This window comes from Simochromis diagramma, unplaced genomic scaffold (assembly GCF_900408965.1).
Source record: "Simochromis diagramma unplaced genomic scaffold, fSimDia1.1 OVJJ01000474.1, whole genome shotgun sequence".
Lineage (NCBI taxonomy): Eukaryota > Metazoa > Chordata > Actinopteri > Cichliformes > Cichlidae > Simochromis > Simochromis diagramma.
This window is the reverse complement of record NW_024387298.1, coordinates 459,552-476,235: the sequence shown is the minus strand read 5'-3', so window position 1 is coordinate 476,235 and position 16,684 is coordinate 459,552. Positions and strand designations below refer to the sequence as shown.

At 43.7% G+C, this 16,684-nt stretch overlaps 1 protein-coding gene across 1 annotated transcript in view; it reads left to right on the top strand.

The window, feature by feature from the left end:
* LOC120716540 (SCO-spondin-like) overlaps positions 1 to 15,239 on the top strand; it is a gene marked incomplete at its 5' end in the record, with an annotated part of 42,210 nt that extends 26,971 nt beyond the window's left edge. The window contains 4 exon segments of the mRNA XM_040004060.1: positions 2,092 to 2,152; positions 2,724 to 2,854; positions 8,453 to 8,603; positions 14,647 to 15,239. Coding sequence (XP_039859994.1) covers positions 2,092 to 2,152; positions 2,724 to 2,854; positions 8,453 to 8,603; positions 14,647 to 14,669 — 366 coding nt within the window.
* Positions 15,240 to 16,684: the final 1,445 nt, after the last annotated feature.

Sequence of the window (16,684 nt, the reverse complement as noted above, 5' to 3'; positions counted from 1 at the left end):
CAGCAGCGCTGTGTAAAGGCCAGTGTAAAAATAAATTCAGCTGACAACCACAACCTGAAGAGAGAGGCTGATTGCACAGCAAGCTCCACAAAGTCGACGGTCCTCCCAGTGCTCCACCTGTGGTGCAGCAGTTCTTTAGTGTAGTGCACTCTGTCTCTGGAGGGGCTCGGTTGTGTAACTGCTGACCACGTGATGGCTCAGTGAAAGCGCTCCTTATCCAAAACAATATGGAAAGGTCGTTTAATGCCCTGCGTTCCCTCTGCTGGCAGGCTGACAGTGTGCTTTGCTGTTTACGAGCTTACAGTTAAACATGTCACTGTTTAAAATTGAAATCTGCACGTGGCTCTGCTGGGAGCGCATCTATCTTTTTAAGGTAATGTATTGAGGGCTTTGTTATAATGTCAAAGCTGTTAGGATGCCTTCCTCTCAAACGCTGATCGTTTACACCAATTAAAGGCGCTACGATTCCCCCAACAGCCTGTAAACAACACGCTTTGATGCTCAGATCATTTTCCCTGAAATAAACAGGAATACCCATTCCTACCTGTTTCCATCCCCTGTGACGCACACGCACACGCACACACACAACTTAAAATAGTCGTCTTCATGACCTCTCACCCTTTTAAGTGAGTAGGCTCCTTCATCCCTGGGGGAGCCCTGAGGGAAGGCTGGCAGCAGTGCTGAGTGGAAGGAACACTCCTTGAGGTGAACAGTCAAGAGGTGTGTGTGTGTGTGTGTGTGTGTGTGTGTGTGTGTGTGTGTGTGTGTGTGTGTGTGTGTGTGTGTGTCGCACTAGAGTGATGCTATAGATGGGTCTGTGTGTGACTCTGCATGCTAACAGCAGCTATTCTCAGGCAGGGACATCACAGGACACCTTGCTTTTCTCTGTTCTGGGTTTCTCTTTATTCCCTCTGTGTCCTGTGTGTCCTTACGTCACAGTTTCTTTCATGTGCTATTTTTGGTCTTCATGTGTCATTTTCTTATTCCTGTCCCTTTTCCATTCTGCCTGCCTGGCTCTATGTCATTTTCTCCCTCCTCATCCTTCTCTCTGCATCACTCGTTTGGTAAAAAGACCCTCCCAGTGGGTTCATGTAATTACACCTTGAGTTTCATCTCTTCACAGTTTTTATGTAGGGCAGAACTATCTCTAGATAAACTGTAAAATGTTCCATGTGGTATATATGTTTATTTTTCTGACGTTAGACATTTAAACACGGGTCTACAAAGACAAACTCACTTTTGGAACCAGCCTCAAGTGGCCATGAAACTCTTGGTACTTGTTTGTCGTTTGAATTTCACTTTGTGCTGTGTGAGAACCACAGACTGCATACAAAGAACGGACACATTCAAACTCATGCCACTGGTTTCTGTGTTTTGAAGCCTGATGTTGGTTTGAGGGCCCAGTTATAGTAATGATGAGTTATTGGTGCTCGTGCTCAAAAACATTAATGAACGTTTTGAAAACACATCAGATCTCAATGGGGGGGAAAATCATGCTGGGTTTCTATACTGGTATGGAGTGGACAACTTATTAGGAACAACAGGGCATCACACTGGGTGATTGTTTGGCCCACACATATTTGCATGCATGCTCCGGGATGGTGTCCTGGGGGGTCTCCTCCCAGATCGGCACCAGACCATCACTGACGCACCACCAAACCGGTAGGTAGGTCGGGTGAAGGTTCTCGACCTTCACCAGACCCTTTCAGGACTGTTACATGTGCTCTGGGTGAAGCTACTCTCATGTTTGCAGGAGTTACATTACCTCAGACTCAGACTATGAATTAGTTGTTTCTCACATAATTCAATTAAGCTGGGCCTGCCCTTAACCTTAAACGGTTATTAGACAGCTATTATGAAAGCATTATGAATTTGAAGATACCAGAAGATGTAAATTAAGAGTCACCCTTCACTTTCATACGGGGTTGATGCTCAGTTAGCTTGTGCTAATGTTTTTGTGGATATGCACATGCATATGTGTACTCGCACTTTTGATGAAATGCCTGCTCTAACTTGTCAATGAAACACTCTTAGACATGACAAATATAAGCCATCCAATGTTGCATGATTCTGTTTGCATGATTCTCTCAGGGGGAGGTGAAGGTGGAAGAACCAGGCAGCTGCTGCCCCGTGTGTAGAAAGCAGTTTCCAGGTTGGTACTGCATACACATGGCACAAAAACGCGTCCCAAATACCATCAGTCAACATTCTTGGACCTTACTCCCAAACTTCTGACCATCAGATTCCATAATATTAGTAAAACTATCAGCGGATCCACAGAGTAAGGCTTTCCCACGTATGATAATGCGAAACAAAAGGAGCGATTAAAACGCTGCTTTTTGCAAAACAATCTATTCCCGAGCAAGTCATTCGTTCCAATATCATGGCTTCCAGACCACTTAAATGGATTTGAATGTTCTTCAGTTCAGTTTAGAGGAGGCTACAAGGGAAGTGCCTCAGCCCCCAATTAGTGGGAGATTACATTACTTAACCTACACTGGGGCTTTAATCTCTGTCCCAGTGGAGGAAATTTCACGGCAATGTCACCCTGCCTTCTGCAATGAGCTTTCTGCTCTGTCTCCTCCTTTTTGTCATTTTTTGCCGTTATTTCATGCAAATGCAAAGACAATATCGTCTATAAAGTAGTGCTTCTGGTTTATTATATGCTCCCCTCCTTTGCTCTGTCCTAAGTGTATCTCTTTTCCTCTCTGCGTTTGCACAAGGTGAGCCTGTGCAAGAGTGTCATCGCTATGTGCAGGTCCGCAACATCACCAAGGGAGACTGTCGACTTGACAATGTGGAGGTCAGCTTCTGCAGGGGACGCTGCCTGTCCAGGACTGATGTCATCCTGGAGGTACAGCCACACACATGCACGCACACACGGGATGTTACTCTCTGAACACCTGCAGACAATTTTGAGAAGTAGTAACTGGTAGCATACTAAGACAAAAGGGACTAACACTCAAAAGGTCTTTTGTAAAAAGGCTTTTCGGTGATTTATTTTGCAAATTGTAAAACATAGGATGTGCACTCATTCGTGTTGAGTCATTATCATCAAGTCATCAAAGATGCCATTTTAAACCATTCTAAGTGGATGGAGTTTTTAGCCGGGCAGAGGTGACACCCAAACTTCACAGCGTCTTTAGTGTTTAGTCCTGGTGTCTCTCTCACTCTCCTGCAGACTTCCAAACTCTTTTTTTCCCTTCTTGGTACAATATCTTCGCCGTCTTGTGACTTCTTTATATCCTCACACACAAATCTCACTGTTTTTCTGACACTGCTAGACTCCAAAGCCTCAGACATGGAGTTTCTACCACATTCAGCCCAAGTGCCACCCGATTTGATTTCAGCAGGTTTTGTTTCACTGACTCCCGAAACAGCTGAAACAGCTGAAACACCCGAAACAGCTGAAACACCCGAAACAGCTGAAACAGCTGAAACACCTGAAAGAGCTGAAGCACCTGAAACAGCTGAAACAGCTGAAACACCTGAAACACCTGAAACAGCTGAAACACCCGAAACAGCTGAAACAGCTGAAACAGCCGAAACACCTGAAACACCTGAAACACCTGAAAAAGCTGAAAAAGCCGAAACACCTGAAACACCTGAAACACCCGAAACACCTGAAACACCCGAAACACCTGAAACACCCGAAACACCCGAAACAGCTGAAAAAGCTGAAACAGCTGAAACAGCTGAAACACATGAAACACATGAAACAGCTGAAACACCTGAAACACCTGAAAAAGCTGAAACAGCTGAAACAGCTGAAGCACCTGAAACAGCCGAAACTCATGAAACAGCTGAAACAGCTGAAACACCCGAAACAGCTGAAACACCCGAAACAGCTGAAACAGCTGAAACAGCTGAAACACCTGAAAGAGCTGAAGCACCTGAAACAGCTGAAACAGCTGAAACACCCGAAACAGCTGAAACACCTGAAAGAGCTGAAAAAGCTGAAACACCTGAAACAGCTGAAGCACCTGAAACAGCTGAAACAGCTGAAACACCCGAAACAGCTGAAACAGCTGAAAAAGCTGAAACAGCCGAAAAACCTGAAACACCTGAAACAGCTGAAACACCCAAAACAGCCGAAACAGCCGAAACAACTGAAACACCCGAAACAGCTGAAACAGCTGAAAAAGCTGAAACAGCTGAAACACATGAAACACCTGAAACACCTGAAACAGCCGAAACAGCCGAAACAACTGAAACAGCTGAAACAGCTGAAACAACTGAAACACCTGAAACACCCGAAACAACTGAAACACCTGAAACACCCGAAACACCCGAAACACCCGAAAAAGCTGAAAAAGCTGAAACAGCTGAAACACATGAAACAGCTGAAACAGCTGAAACACCTGAAACAGCTGAAACACCTGAAAAAGCTGAAACAGCTGAAACAGCTGAAGCACCTGAAACAGCTGAAACAGCCGAAACTCATGAAACAGCTGAAACACCCGAAACAGCTGAAACACCCGAAACAGCTGAAACAGCTGAAACAGCTGAAACACCTGAAAGAGCTGAAGCACCTGAAACAGCTGAAACAGCTGAAACACCCGAAACAGCTGAAACACCTGAAAGAGCTGAAAAAGCTGAAACACCTGAAACAGCTGAAGCACCTGAAACAGCTGAAACAGCTGAAACACCCGAAACAGCTGAAACAGCTGAAAAAGCTGAAACAGCCGAAAAACCTGAAACACCTGAAACAGCTGAAACACCCGAAACACCCGAAACAGCCGAAACAACTGAAACACCCGAAACACCCGAAACAGCTGAAAAAGCTGAAACAGCTGAAACACATGAAACACCTGAAACACCTGAAACAGCCGAAACAGCCGAAACAACTGAAACACCTGAAACAACTGAAACACCTGAAACACCTGAAACAGCCGAAACACCCGAAACAGCCGAAACAGCTGAAAAAGCTGAAACAGCTGAAACACCTGAAACAGCTGAAACAGCTGAAACACCTGAAAAAGCTGAAACAGCTGAAACACCTGAAACAGCTGAAGCACCTGAAACAGCTGAAACAGCCGAAACTCATGAAACAGCTGAAACAGCTGAAAAAGCTGAAACACCTGAAACAGCTGAAGCACCTGAAACAGCTGAAACAGCCGAAACTCATGAAACAGCTGAAACAGCTGAAACAGCCTCTGAACTTTACTTTCCTGACTGACAATATTTGTAAAGAGTGTTCTTATTCACCCTTCCTGTGCAGGATAACTAGTTTGCATGGGGTCAGCTAGCATCCACAGATGACCCCGTATGATGCATGTCTTAGGGCGTTTTCACACCTGTAGTTTGATTACTTTGCTCCAGATCGGTTTGTAAACTGTGCCTGTGGTTCGGTTTGTTTTCACACAGAGAACAATCCAAGTGAAATCCAAGCAAACCAAACCAGACTCCGCAAAAGTACAGACTTTCTGTACTTAAGTAGAAGTACAAATACTTCTTTTAAAAAATACTCAGCTAAAAGTTGAAGTACTGATTCAACTTCTTTACTCAAGTAAAAGTAAAAAAGTAGAGACTCTGAAATGTACTCAAAGTAAGAAAGTAAGAGTAGCTCTTTGGAGGACATTTCTATTTTTGTGCAAAATAAAAAACATAAATCTGTTTTCTGTTGCTACATTGCAGAGGGCGACTTTTCCTCTAAACAGGAAAATGTGCACAGTCAGGGGTTAAAGTGGATTCAGAAGGTGGGGGAAGATTTTCTTAGTGTACAGGCTGTGATCAGCTGACCTGCTGCTCTTTGTGCATTGTGCAACCCAATTCATTTATAATTGTATTAATATGCAAATTGCATTGACTATTGATCAACAACTACTGATCGAAGACTGTTTATAAGGTTGGGGAAACCTGCAGTCAGCTGAGAGAATCAGCCTTTTGGGATACAGTAACAAAGTATTTGTACTTCATTACTTCCCATGTTTTCATCAACCAGGGGAATCACCCCCTGGAGGCCATTACAAAGCATGAGGGTTTAAGGTTAATGGCTTTACTTTTAAGAGCAACCAGTTATTGCCATCTTTTATGTACAGTTTATGCATCTGCCTTTTAAGTCCCTTTAAATCCCAAAAACTATTAATAAAATCATGATTCAGGGTATCGTCTTTAGCAAATGAGATCATCTCATTTTCTATTTTGTTTTTTCTACTGATGCGAGAGAATTGTCTTTAATTATGGCATCCTGAGCTGAGCATTTGACATCTGTGCTTAAAGATAAACATACAGTTGATGACTTGAAGGCAGGCAAACAGAAATACAAGATATAATATGTGAAGTATCAGGGTGTAAATACAGTAGATGGATGTGTTGAATCTTGTGCAGGGATAGAGGGATTCTATCTTTTCTTCTTCTTTGATTTTCATTCTTGGTTTTCTGTCTTTTTCATCCTTGTAAGACAGCCGGCTTATCACCTCATCACCATGGTGACTTTGTTCTTCCTTGGCATCTATGCGTCTCCACTGTAAAAATAGAGTCAGTCATGCTGGGAGATCAGTAAAAATAAACATCAGCTCGGCCAAATGTGTCATTACCTCCCGTTACTGTGGCAACCGGGGATGGTAACCGATGACTAGGCAACCCTGTGAAGTCCCCGTCTCATTGATTAGCACGACTGGAAGAAGCAGGAATTCATTACAGTGATCAAGTTTCCCATCACCGGCTGACTTATCGGACACACACACACACACACACACACACACACACACACACACACACACACACACACACACACACACACACACACACTGTAGACTTTTCAAAGTGTGTGAGAAGTACTAATAACTATTCTTCAGAGGAACTTTTCTTACCTCCTTCCCCTTTTATGTATCATGCGTTGCTACCGTCCTCTGTACTTTTCCACAGTCTCCTTCAGGCTTTGTCTGCATTAATTGGATGCATGAACACAGCTTCCAAAGGCGACCTTCTTTCACTGAGTTACAAACGAGGCTCGATTATTCTCAAATTTCAGGATTTTTGCATGTATCTTTGTTGACTCTGTTATTTGTTATCAGTTGAGTTTGTCATGTAAGCCACCTTAAAAAGACGTAAAGAAGCAAAACATATCTTTCTTGCTCTTGTTATTATTATTATACATTTCACATTGCTTACAGTATTAAGCCATGTTATAACTACGCTGGCTTGTTATGCAGAGATCAACCACGAGATAACAGTTTCTGTGTATCACAGACATCTTAGCATCGCTCAGCTCTTTCTTCATTCTGATTAGGCGATAATGAACACAGTGTATTAAATGACAGGGAGAGTAAGCACGGATCCAACGAAGAAACATTGTGGCGCATGTAGCAGCTGAATGAGATCTTCCTTTGGAACTGTTGGAGAACTAAAAATCTGACTTGTAATCAGTATCAATGCTCTTTTTAAAGCCCTCAGTCAGGAGTCCATGGACACCCTGTTTTACGTAAAGATCAGGGATCTGTCAAAGTCTGTTCTTCACAGCATGTTTCAGGAAGGACGATAGATGTAGATGCTGAGGAGACTGGCAGAGGGTACAAAACCATCTGTAAAGACTTTGAACTCAACCCGTTCACAGTCAGACAGACTGTCTGCAAAGCAAGGAAATTAAAGAATGCTGTTAGCCTCCTCAGCATGGTCGAGCACCACAGATCAGCCCAGCAGCAAACAGGGATGCAGGCGTTTACAAAATAAGAAGCTAAGCTTAGACCTGCCTCACAGTGTCAAATGTTGATGTTCGCGAATGCACGTGGCAGAGATACAAGGAGAAAAGCTGTGCTGCCCATCTGCTGTTTGCAGAGCACACAGATGAGGCAGAGGTCTCTGTGAATAATGCTCTGTGGAAATGTCTTAAAGAAAACCTTTGGTTTAGATGCTAAGAGTTATGTGTGGAGAAAAGAAACATGCATTACAGCACTGGAACCACATCCCATCAGTCACACACGGCCATGGTAGGGCCAAGATTTGGGCTTTTCATCGCCGTCACAACAGCTCACCTTTATTGATGGAGCGATGAGGACTGAATGACAGCAGCAAAGTCAAATGTTAGTGCGTCTGTCTGTGGGCTCACAGGAAGTGAAGCAGAAAGAGACTCACCTCAGCACACGGGTCATACGTTTAACTGGGTTTGCTTTTCTTTGCTACTCTTATTTATGCAGAAACATTTAAAGGCATTAGTTCATTTTTTGTCCTTAATATGCTGTAGTTCTTACACTGTAATCTTCCATCACATAGACTTGAGGGAGGCATCTGCCCTTCCTTATCTGTCCTACTCTTTCCCCTCATTTAAACTTTCTTTTCTGATTGTTTCACTTTCTACCTCCTATTATTTCCCTGATCTCCTCATAAAACCGTCCCCTGCTCTGATTTCAGTTTGCCCTCATCGTATCCAAGTCACCCTCTTGGCTCTTATTTCTCTTTCTGCCCCCAACATTTAGTTACCCTCTCTCTTCTTTTTACTCTCTCCACGTAGGAGCCGTATCTCCAGTCGGTGTGTGAGTGCTGCAGCTACCGCCTGGACCCGAACACCCCGGTGCGCTTCCTCAGCCTGCAGTGTGAGAGTGGAGAGAGCGAGCCGGTTGTCCTGCCAGTCATACACAGCTGCGAGTGCACTAGCTGCCAAGGTGAGGCGTAATGGGGCTGATGGATTTGCATGTCCATTTCTCATATCAGTGTGAGATTTAAATATATGCAAAACTTTTCATACAGGCACGAGTGCACGCCGGCCTCCTCAAGTCAGAGTTTCATCCAATCATCCAGGCTTATACACATCAGGACAGTCATGCAGTCATTTTCAGATGTCTCCTGTAAACACCACCAACCAGTGGAAGCAATCAAGATTTAATAAATGACAGACTTTCAGCTTTATTTCAAGAGATTTTTGAAAAAAATTCCTTACATTTAAGATTTAAACAATTTCCCTTGTTGTTCATTCTTAAATGAAACTCTTTTACAGTCATGTAGTGCTTGAACCGTAAAGCCGATGGACTTTCTTCTTCACTGGATCCACTGTTAGTTGCTGTGTCTTTGTGGGTCTTTCTGCCCACTAAAGGCTGTTGTGGCCGTCCGAGAAAATGTCTTTACCTTCAGGAGCCGTTGCTTTGCTGTGTCTTTACTGCCAGGCTCTGTCCTACCAGTTCGCAGCCTTTGATTCGCTGTGAGCAGAAAGTAAAGCTGTCGATACTTCAGAATTCCTCCTGCTACTTCTATCAACCCCTAGTCATGAATAAACACCCTTGACCCACTTCCACTGGCTGTGATAACACTCCACTGTGTTTGACAGACTCTTCTCTGCTACACGTTCATATTCCTAAAAGAAACTTCCAGAACTTGGCAGGCTTTCTTCAATGTTTTCTAGGAAAGTCTTATCCGGTCTTTCTGTCCTCGGGCGTTATCAGCGTTTTGCGTCTGTACTTCATTCATGAAGTTGCGTCTTGACAGAACACTGTAGCAATGATGCATCTTCTTAGATAGATATTATGAAGGGAAGAATTCAGTTGTCTTTTGTGATCTTCCAGGAATTTGGGTGTTGCAGAGCTGACTGCTGCATTCCTGCTTTATAAAAATGTACCAAATGTTCCGATCTCTCTGATTAGACCTGGGTTGTTGCTTTCAGTGTAATGGTGAGCTCCCAAGCACAGCCACCAAATGCAAACTCAATCCTGGAAGCAGCATCTACTTAACTTGCCATAATGTAATGAGGAAATAGGTTTATGTTAGACCTATTGCTTATATACAGCCACGAGAGTCACTAACAGGTCTCTCTGCCTAATTTGTCACAGAGTGAGGAGAGATCAGGCCTCACTTGGAACTGCTTGGCAGTTAATTGTGCAATTACTTTTGAGCCTTTGAAAATATGGGAGCATGTATGAAGATGGCTGCAGCTCCTAAAAGGTTAAAGCAAGTTTTTCATATAAGTACATTTCTATTTATACAGCTCAAGATATCAACTTACAAAGGAGAACTAATGAAGACACAGCTGGAGGGCCAGTAGCTCTGTCTCCTTTAGTTCTCAGCCTTGTGTGAAGCACAGAACCTGATCGTTAGACCTCAGGAACCTGCAGGGTGTTTGCATGGACACGTTTGCTGCTGCTCCAACAGTCACAACCAGAATCTTAAAGTGAGTGAGACACGAGTACTTTGCAGTTGCATTTTGAACACTTTGTTTGAAGGAGGTTATTTTGAGAAGAGATGAAATAAGCTTCTAATTCACAGCAGGACACAACAGAGCTCAGGTTGGCCTGGTGTCTTAAGTGAATAAAAGAGCAAGATCGAACCAGAGATTTAACCTGATCATCCAAAGTGAGTCAAAAGCTGCCCCAAGGTTCAGAAATATGGGGACCAGGAGTTCACAGAAATCTGTCAGGGGTGCAAAGGAGGACGTCTCTTTCCTCCTCATGAAGTTAAACAAGGTGGTCAGCCTTCCAGGTTTTAAAAGACCTGCAGCTTAAAACAACGCAGGGCTTAGAGGAGATCTATAACTGAATGTCATCTGCATAGCAGTGATGTCATATGTCCTTAAAAATGTGCCAAAAAGGAAAAGCTATTTTTAAAAAGAAGCAGGTAATAAAATGTTGTTTCATCAGGTCGACTAATTTAACCAGGCCTGAGAAAGAAACAGGTAGAATATCAGGCTGAGCCGGGTCACTACGAGAAAACATCGTCCTCTCCGCTCTGACTTCATCCTGCAAAGAAACTTGAAATGAAAGCTATGAACTAGGATCTCATGACTGCCAGAGAATTGAGCATATAAATGACCAGCATGGTTGTCATGGCGATATGGCCTTTGCTATGGCATAAGGGTTGAGGAACGCCTTAAACGTATCACTCATCTTAGTGACACAATTCACGACAAATTTGTTGATCAGAGTCGAATAAGAACTAAATTTGAATGATTGAGTAGCGTGCTGGGCGGGGCGGGGGGCGGGGTCTCCTCTGTGGCGGGAGAGTGGCTGCTGTGCCAATCAACTCCACCTGGCACTGCTATCTGAGCTCAGCTCCACCTCTCCCCCTACAGCTGAGCTAAAAGCACACCCGCTGCCACAGAGATGATTTCTGTCTATAAATATTTATTGGACTCATTCGAACAGACTTGGATGAATCTAAACAGTCTGAAGTCTACAACCAAACTTACTGCATGTCAGAAACCAGCAGCAGTTACTGCTCAGTGCAAATAATTTACTTTGAATGCAACTAAGAGTTTCAAGTTTGTCCTTGAGGAGTTCTTGTTCTGTAATCAAACTCAAGGCAGCTTTGAAAAGTAAAGACTCGGTGCCTGTGAAGATGTCACAGTTGAAGCAGCTCCCCTGCGTTTCTGGATCAGACTCGTCTTTAGGTGGAGCTTTAGGCTCATGGCGAGTTTGGGACACACCCTCTATCAGTGATGTCACTTTTGCTATCATCAGTGGTGTGGAAACCTGTTAACGTGGAGAGCAGGTGTTACCTCCATGAATGACATAACAGATTTTGTTACTTGGCACACCCACAGTGGAAACTTTAACAATCCTGTAGTTTGATTCTTGGTGTCTTAATGATCAGTGTCTTCAACAACACTGACGTCCGTCTGTGGCTTCAGGTTATCAGCCGGGCTGCAGTTTCTCTGTGACGACCGTCTGTGTCCATTTGTCCTTTAGCCTCCTCTCAGCATCAGACTTGGTATCTAATATTAAAACAAGGCAGAAGGCTGCATCGGGACGATCGCTCTAAAAGCAGAACAGCTGTCAATCGTCCATGTTTTCCTCTCCAGCTTACGGGGGAGGGGAGGTGATCTCGTGATTCAGTCGCTTGTAGAACACCTTCAGCAATAATACTTTGTTGTAATCATTTGCTGTTTGTTTATCAGCCTCTCACATCATTGGCCCACTGTTCCTTACATGCTTCAGCTCACTGAGCTTTGCAGGCATGCATTTATTTATAGAAACTTCTCCTGTGGTCCTGCTACAGCATTTCAATTAGGCTGAGGTCTGGACTGTGACTGGGCCGTTGCAGCGCCTCGATCCTGTTCTTTTTTAGCCGTTCTGTTGAACACTTGCAGCTGTGCTTGGGACCTTTGTCTTGTTGTATGACCCAGTTTCAGTCACACTTCAGGTGTCAGGCTGACGGCTTCATGTTCTCTAGAATACTTTGGTATACAGAGGTGTTGCTGCTAGAAACCCAGGACCTATGGCTGTAACTCCAAATCATCGCTACACTTGACAGCTGATTAGGGCTGTTTGTGCTGATATGCTGGTTTATGGTCAAACATCTCTGCTTTGGTGTTGTCTGTCCAAAGGACGTTGTTGTATTCCTTCATCTTATTTTTTCCTTCCAAAAAAAGTCGTACTTGTTCAGCCTTTTTTTATAATGTGGTGAATTTTAAAGCTGAGCATGCTAACTCTGATGAGCTCTTGTGTTTGCTGCAGTTCCTCTGAGCATTGCACGCTGTGACCTTGGAGTGAATTTGCTGGGACGTCCACTTCTGGATAGTCTTTCACACTGTAGAATAAGACTTCAAATTGTTTGGAAATGGGCTTGAACCTTCCCAGATTGATGGGCAGCAACAGTTGTTGATGTTTTCACCTGACTGTGCATTCGATCACTTGGCTGCTTCTAACCCTCTTGAAGGCTTTAGAGAGGGTGGACTTTGTTTTTTGGCTCAGCTTTTGGTAAATAAATAATGAAACGGTGCAATGTGTTGTGTTTGGTAGTTCATCTGAGAGAGCATTTATACTTGTGTGTTAAATCTGTGGCGTAGAAAAATGTGTTTGTCTGTGGAAAAAACACAAAACAAACTATTATTTACATGAAAACACTTATTAGACGGGTCTGCTGTTATTTCTCTCTCACTGTGTGTGTGCACATTGTACATTTTAAGAAACCACCTCACTCTTGTTCAGTGAGGAGCATGCACTGCTGTGGAAAGAAACAGAAACAGAGCCAAAGTGAAAGTGCTGCTCTAACCTTCTGTTTGCAGCAAGCAGCCAATCAGAAAGCAAAAGTCCAAGAATGAAAGTACAGGGCTGGAAATGGGAAGAACATATCTAATTCAAAGACTCAGCCTTCATGTCACAGTTGTTTTTATTACCACCAGGCTGAACCACAAGCGTGTGGTCACTGACACGAGCATTCCTGCAGATTTACACACACAAACATATGCTCACCTTTGCCCGTCATAAATGATTTAATGAAGGGTCCCACCTCTGAAGCAATTATGCTGTAATCCATTCATCAGCATGGCTGATTGCCTCAGTTAATTGGATGGAGCCACATACGACGTAGAACCCCACCCCCAGTGCTGCTCCTCCGTGGACATTTGTTACGTTTTGGCGTTGGTAGTGTATTGTTTTTGCGTGACTGTTATGTGTTTCCTACTTTACTTTGAAAGTCTGTGTTATCTTAGTGTGTTCAGTTTACGTTTCCCTGTCTCGTCAGTTCTGATTTGCCCCAGCTGTGTTTCCCTCTTGTTGTCCATTCCCTGATTGCTCCCTCCATGTATTTAAGCCCTGTGTGTCAGTTGATCATGGTCGTGATCTCCCCCGTGTTGTAAATAGTTTGGTGTTTTGTTGTAAATAAAAAGTTTGGTGTAAATAGTTGTAAATAGATTTGTCGATACTTTCGTTTTGGGATTTTTGTGGGGCACCGTAGTAGTTTTTTTTCCTCTGCCAATCTTTCACGCTCTTCTTCCATCCTAGCCCTTTCCTCTTGCTCTTGTCTTCTCTTTTCTTCCTCACTTCTAATATTTTCCTCTTCTTTACTCCTTGTCTCCTCTTCCTCTTGTTTTTCTCTGTCCTCAGCTAAACTTTCAAGCCTCTCTTGTTGCCTCTTAACCTTCTCTTCTTTCGTCTCCTCCTCTATTATAGTCCTTTCTAAATCACTCACATTCGCTTTAACGTTTTCAACTTCAGGAGTGTCTTCCTCCTCCTTCTCATCCTCTTCCCAAGGTGAACACTGCCTCGCTGCCTTTTGTTGCTCAGGTGGTGGAGAGTTTTCAGGGACATCCTCCATTGATCCATGACCTGAACTGGCTAGACTGAAGTTTGAGCTGATGCGAGAAGTCCGAGATGGCGGCTCCTCACAGTATACGTGACTGCCATTGATGCATAAATTACTCTGTTCTACAGAAACCTGTTTTTCACGACCAGATGATGAATCCTTGCTGCCTGAGCTGCCTGAGCGTTTATGTATCATGAACTTGAACTTCTTTTTACCCTCTGAGGAATCGACATTCAGACCAGATGATTGGCTGCCGGTGAGCGTGGAGTTCTTCCCAGGCAGAACAGACATAGACTGAGACATGCTCTTCTGCAAGTTGGATTTTGGAGAAAACAAAGACTTAATCTTGTGTTTCTTACGTTTTCCATCCTTGTCCGTCGCCGCTTCACCATCCCCGTTGCATCTGATGGCTTTGGCCGTTGGTGCGATCAATCTTTGATAACACACACGCACAGACGCGTGCCTATGAATCCATATAACATCATTTCTACACATCTGCATCTACATTGCATCTGTTTTAACAGAGTTCAGTTTCATCAGGCTCATTTCAGAATTGAGCCAGAAGTCTTTGCACACACTGGGTCTCAACCTGTCATCCTGTACAGGAAGCAGTTTTCTGTTTGCTGAACGTGTTCAGTTCTTTGACGGAGTAGCGGTGAAGATGCGACACCGGCTCACTGTTTCCTTTCTCCGCAGGAGGCGATCTGTCCCGGCGCTGAGCGAGTCTGTTGGACGCGTCTGCGAACGCACCGCAGAGAGAACAGTGTGAAGTCCAAAGCACCAAGGAGCACCTCGCTAAAAGCCAGCTGGGTGATAGATGGAGGATTCTGGGTGGACGGATGGATGAGTGGAAAAAGTCCCTGCTGATAAACACAGTGCTCTGTAGTGCTCAGTCACCAAATGACTGGATCTTACTGCTGATCGTATATTTCTTACATATTCTGCAGCCTGTACATTCTACTGTGTATTTATAGATTAAAGATCCTATGAACAAGTTCTACTGCATAAAAACATGTTTCATGTGTATGTTTGTGTATGCATATGTAGCAGCTGACTGAACTGAGCAGCTACTAGTCTGGGTTATATTCCCATGTTTACAGTGCAGTGCTGACGGGCTGGTCAATAAATGGACAGCAGGTCAGCTGTCTGTCTTTGAGGAATCCTTTTCTGTTTTAAGCAGTGTTGCAGCAGCACATGCTTCGTTGCTTTGTGGGACGTGGAAAGCACCACGTTAATAAAAGTGCCATTAAAAGTTTATAAGATAAAAGATTATAAGATTGATTTATGATCAATTTCAGGGCTGAGATCACCGACAGATTTCCTTCATACATTCAAATTATGCTGATGTGCTTTTTATTATTATTATTAATAATAATAATAATAATAGTAGTTTAATACACTGAGAGTAATCCCAATATTCTAATCCAGAGAATTAAGCAGCTTTACTTGCACACTTCAGTAAACTTAACATCTAAAGGATGTAAGTACAATCGCAGAAGCTTCCAGATAAATATCTGCAGCAAATGAGATGTGTAGCCACAAACATGCTGCTGTTCGTTTCCCTTTTCCTTCGGTTTGCATCAAAGAGCGTTGCTGTCCTGACAGCCTCCTGGCTGTAACACAAGCCTTCGTTAGATTTAGCGTTCAAGTCCTTTTTAAAATAATGTGCTCATTTCCCCACAGATGAGCTCGTCTCCTGTGTCACCGGGTCTTTTATGGGGAATGCAAAGACAGTAAAATTATACATGATTTAAAACCCATCATCCATCTCTCTGCGTTTCTCTTGGTTACTTCATAAAACCTGCTGCTGCCTGCAGCTTCTACGTCTAACACAACTGGCAGTGTGAAAAACACCGTTTCTGCTGACAGTTTCATTTACTGCGGAGCTGTTTAGCCACGGCTGTAAGGAGATGTAGCTTTTAATGGATGTGTCAAAGTGACGCCCGGAGTTTGTTCTCCTTATTTATTTCAGTCGTTTATCCAATATAATGTAAGGTGCGCACACATTAGGAATTCATCAATGAACTTTAGTTACATATTGATTTTCCTCTCTCGGTCCCCTCCTTTCTTCCTCTCCTCGTCCTCTCTTTTCTTGACTAAATAAGGGAGTTTTGAGGGGAAGGCTGACCAGCACGCCTCCTCTGGCTTTCAGCTGCTTCAGTAAATACTGCTGGAAGTAATAAGAGCAGTAACCGCTGCATTTTTAATTCATGCCAAAGACTCACGTTTTGATCGATAGTCTTCGTCCAGCTGCAGGGCTGCAATTTATCACGTGTGACTAATCATTAAAAATATGATGCTGAGGAAAAAGGGGGGAGGACGCCTCATGGAGCTGTGCAGGACATTTTTGATAAATGCTTCCACGGAGCAGCAGAGGGGCTTCAGGCCTTTGCTTGGCGCTGCTGAAAACAAGGACGTTTTCCTCAGTCGGAGCCCATCACGGGTGAACCGGCTGCAGTCCGGTTCCAATGGACTTCAAGGGATTCAGGAAAACGCTTTGTCTGCTGATGCCTTCAATGCCAGTCGGAAAATTAATACCTCACAGCTAAATTGAAACGATGCTTCAAACAAGGTCATCGTAATTTCACCTCGTTAGTGTCCCCAGCAGCTCACAAACTACTCTTGCTCCCAGTGGCTTTGACAGCAGCGCACACGCGGCTGCATTTTAATACAAAATGACGAGAATTTCATCCGATCTCGTCTTTGGGACATAATCAGCATTTCTGTTTCATTT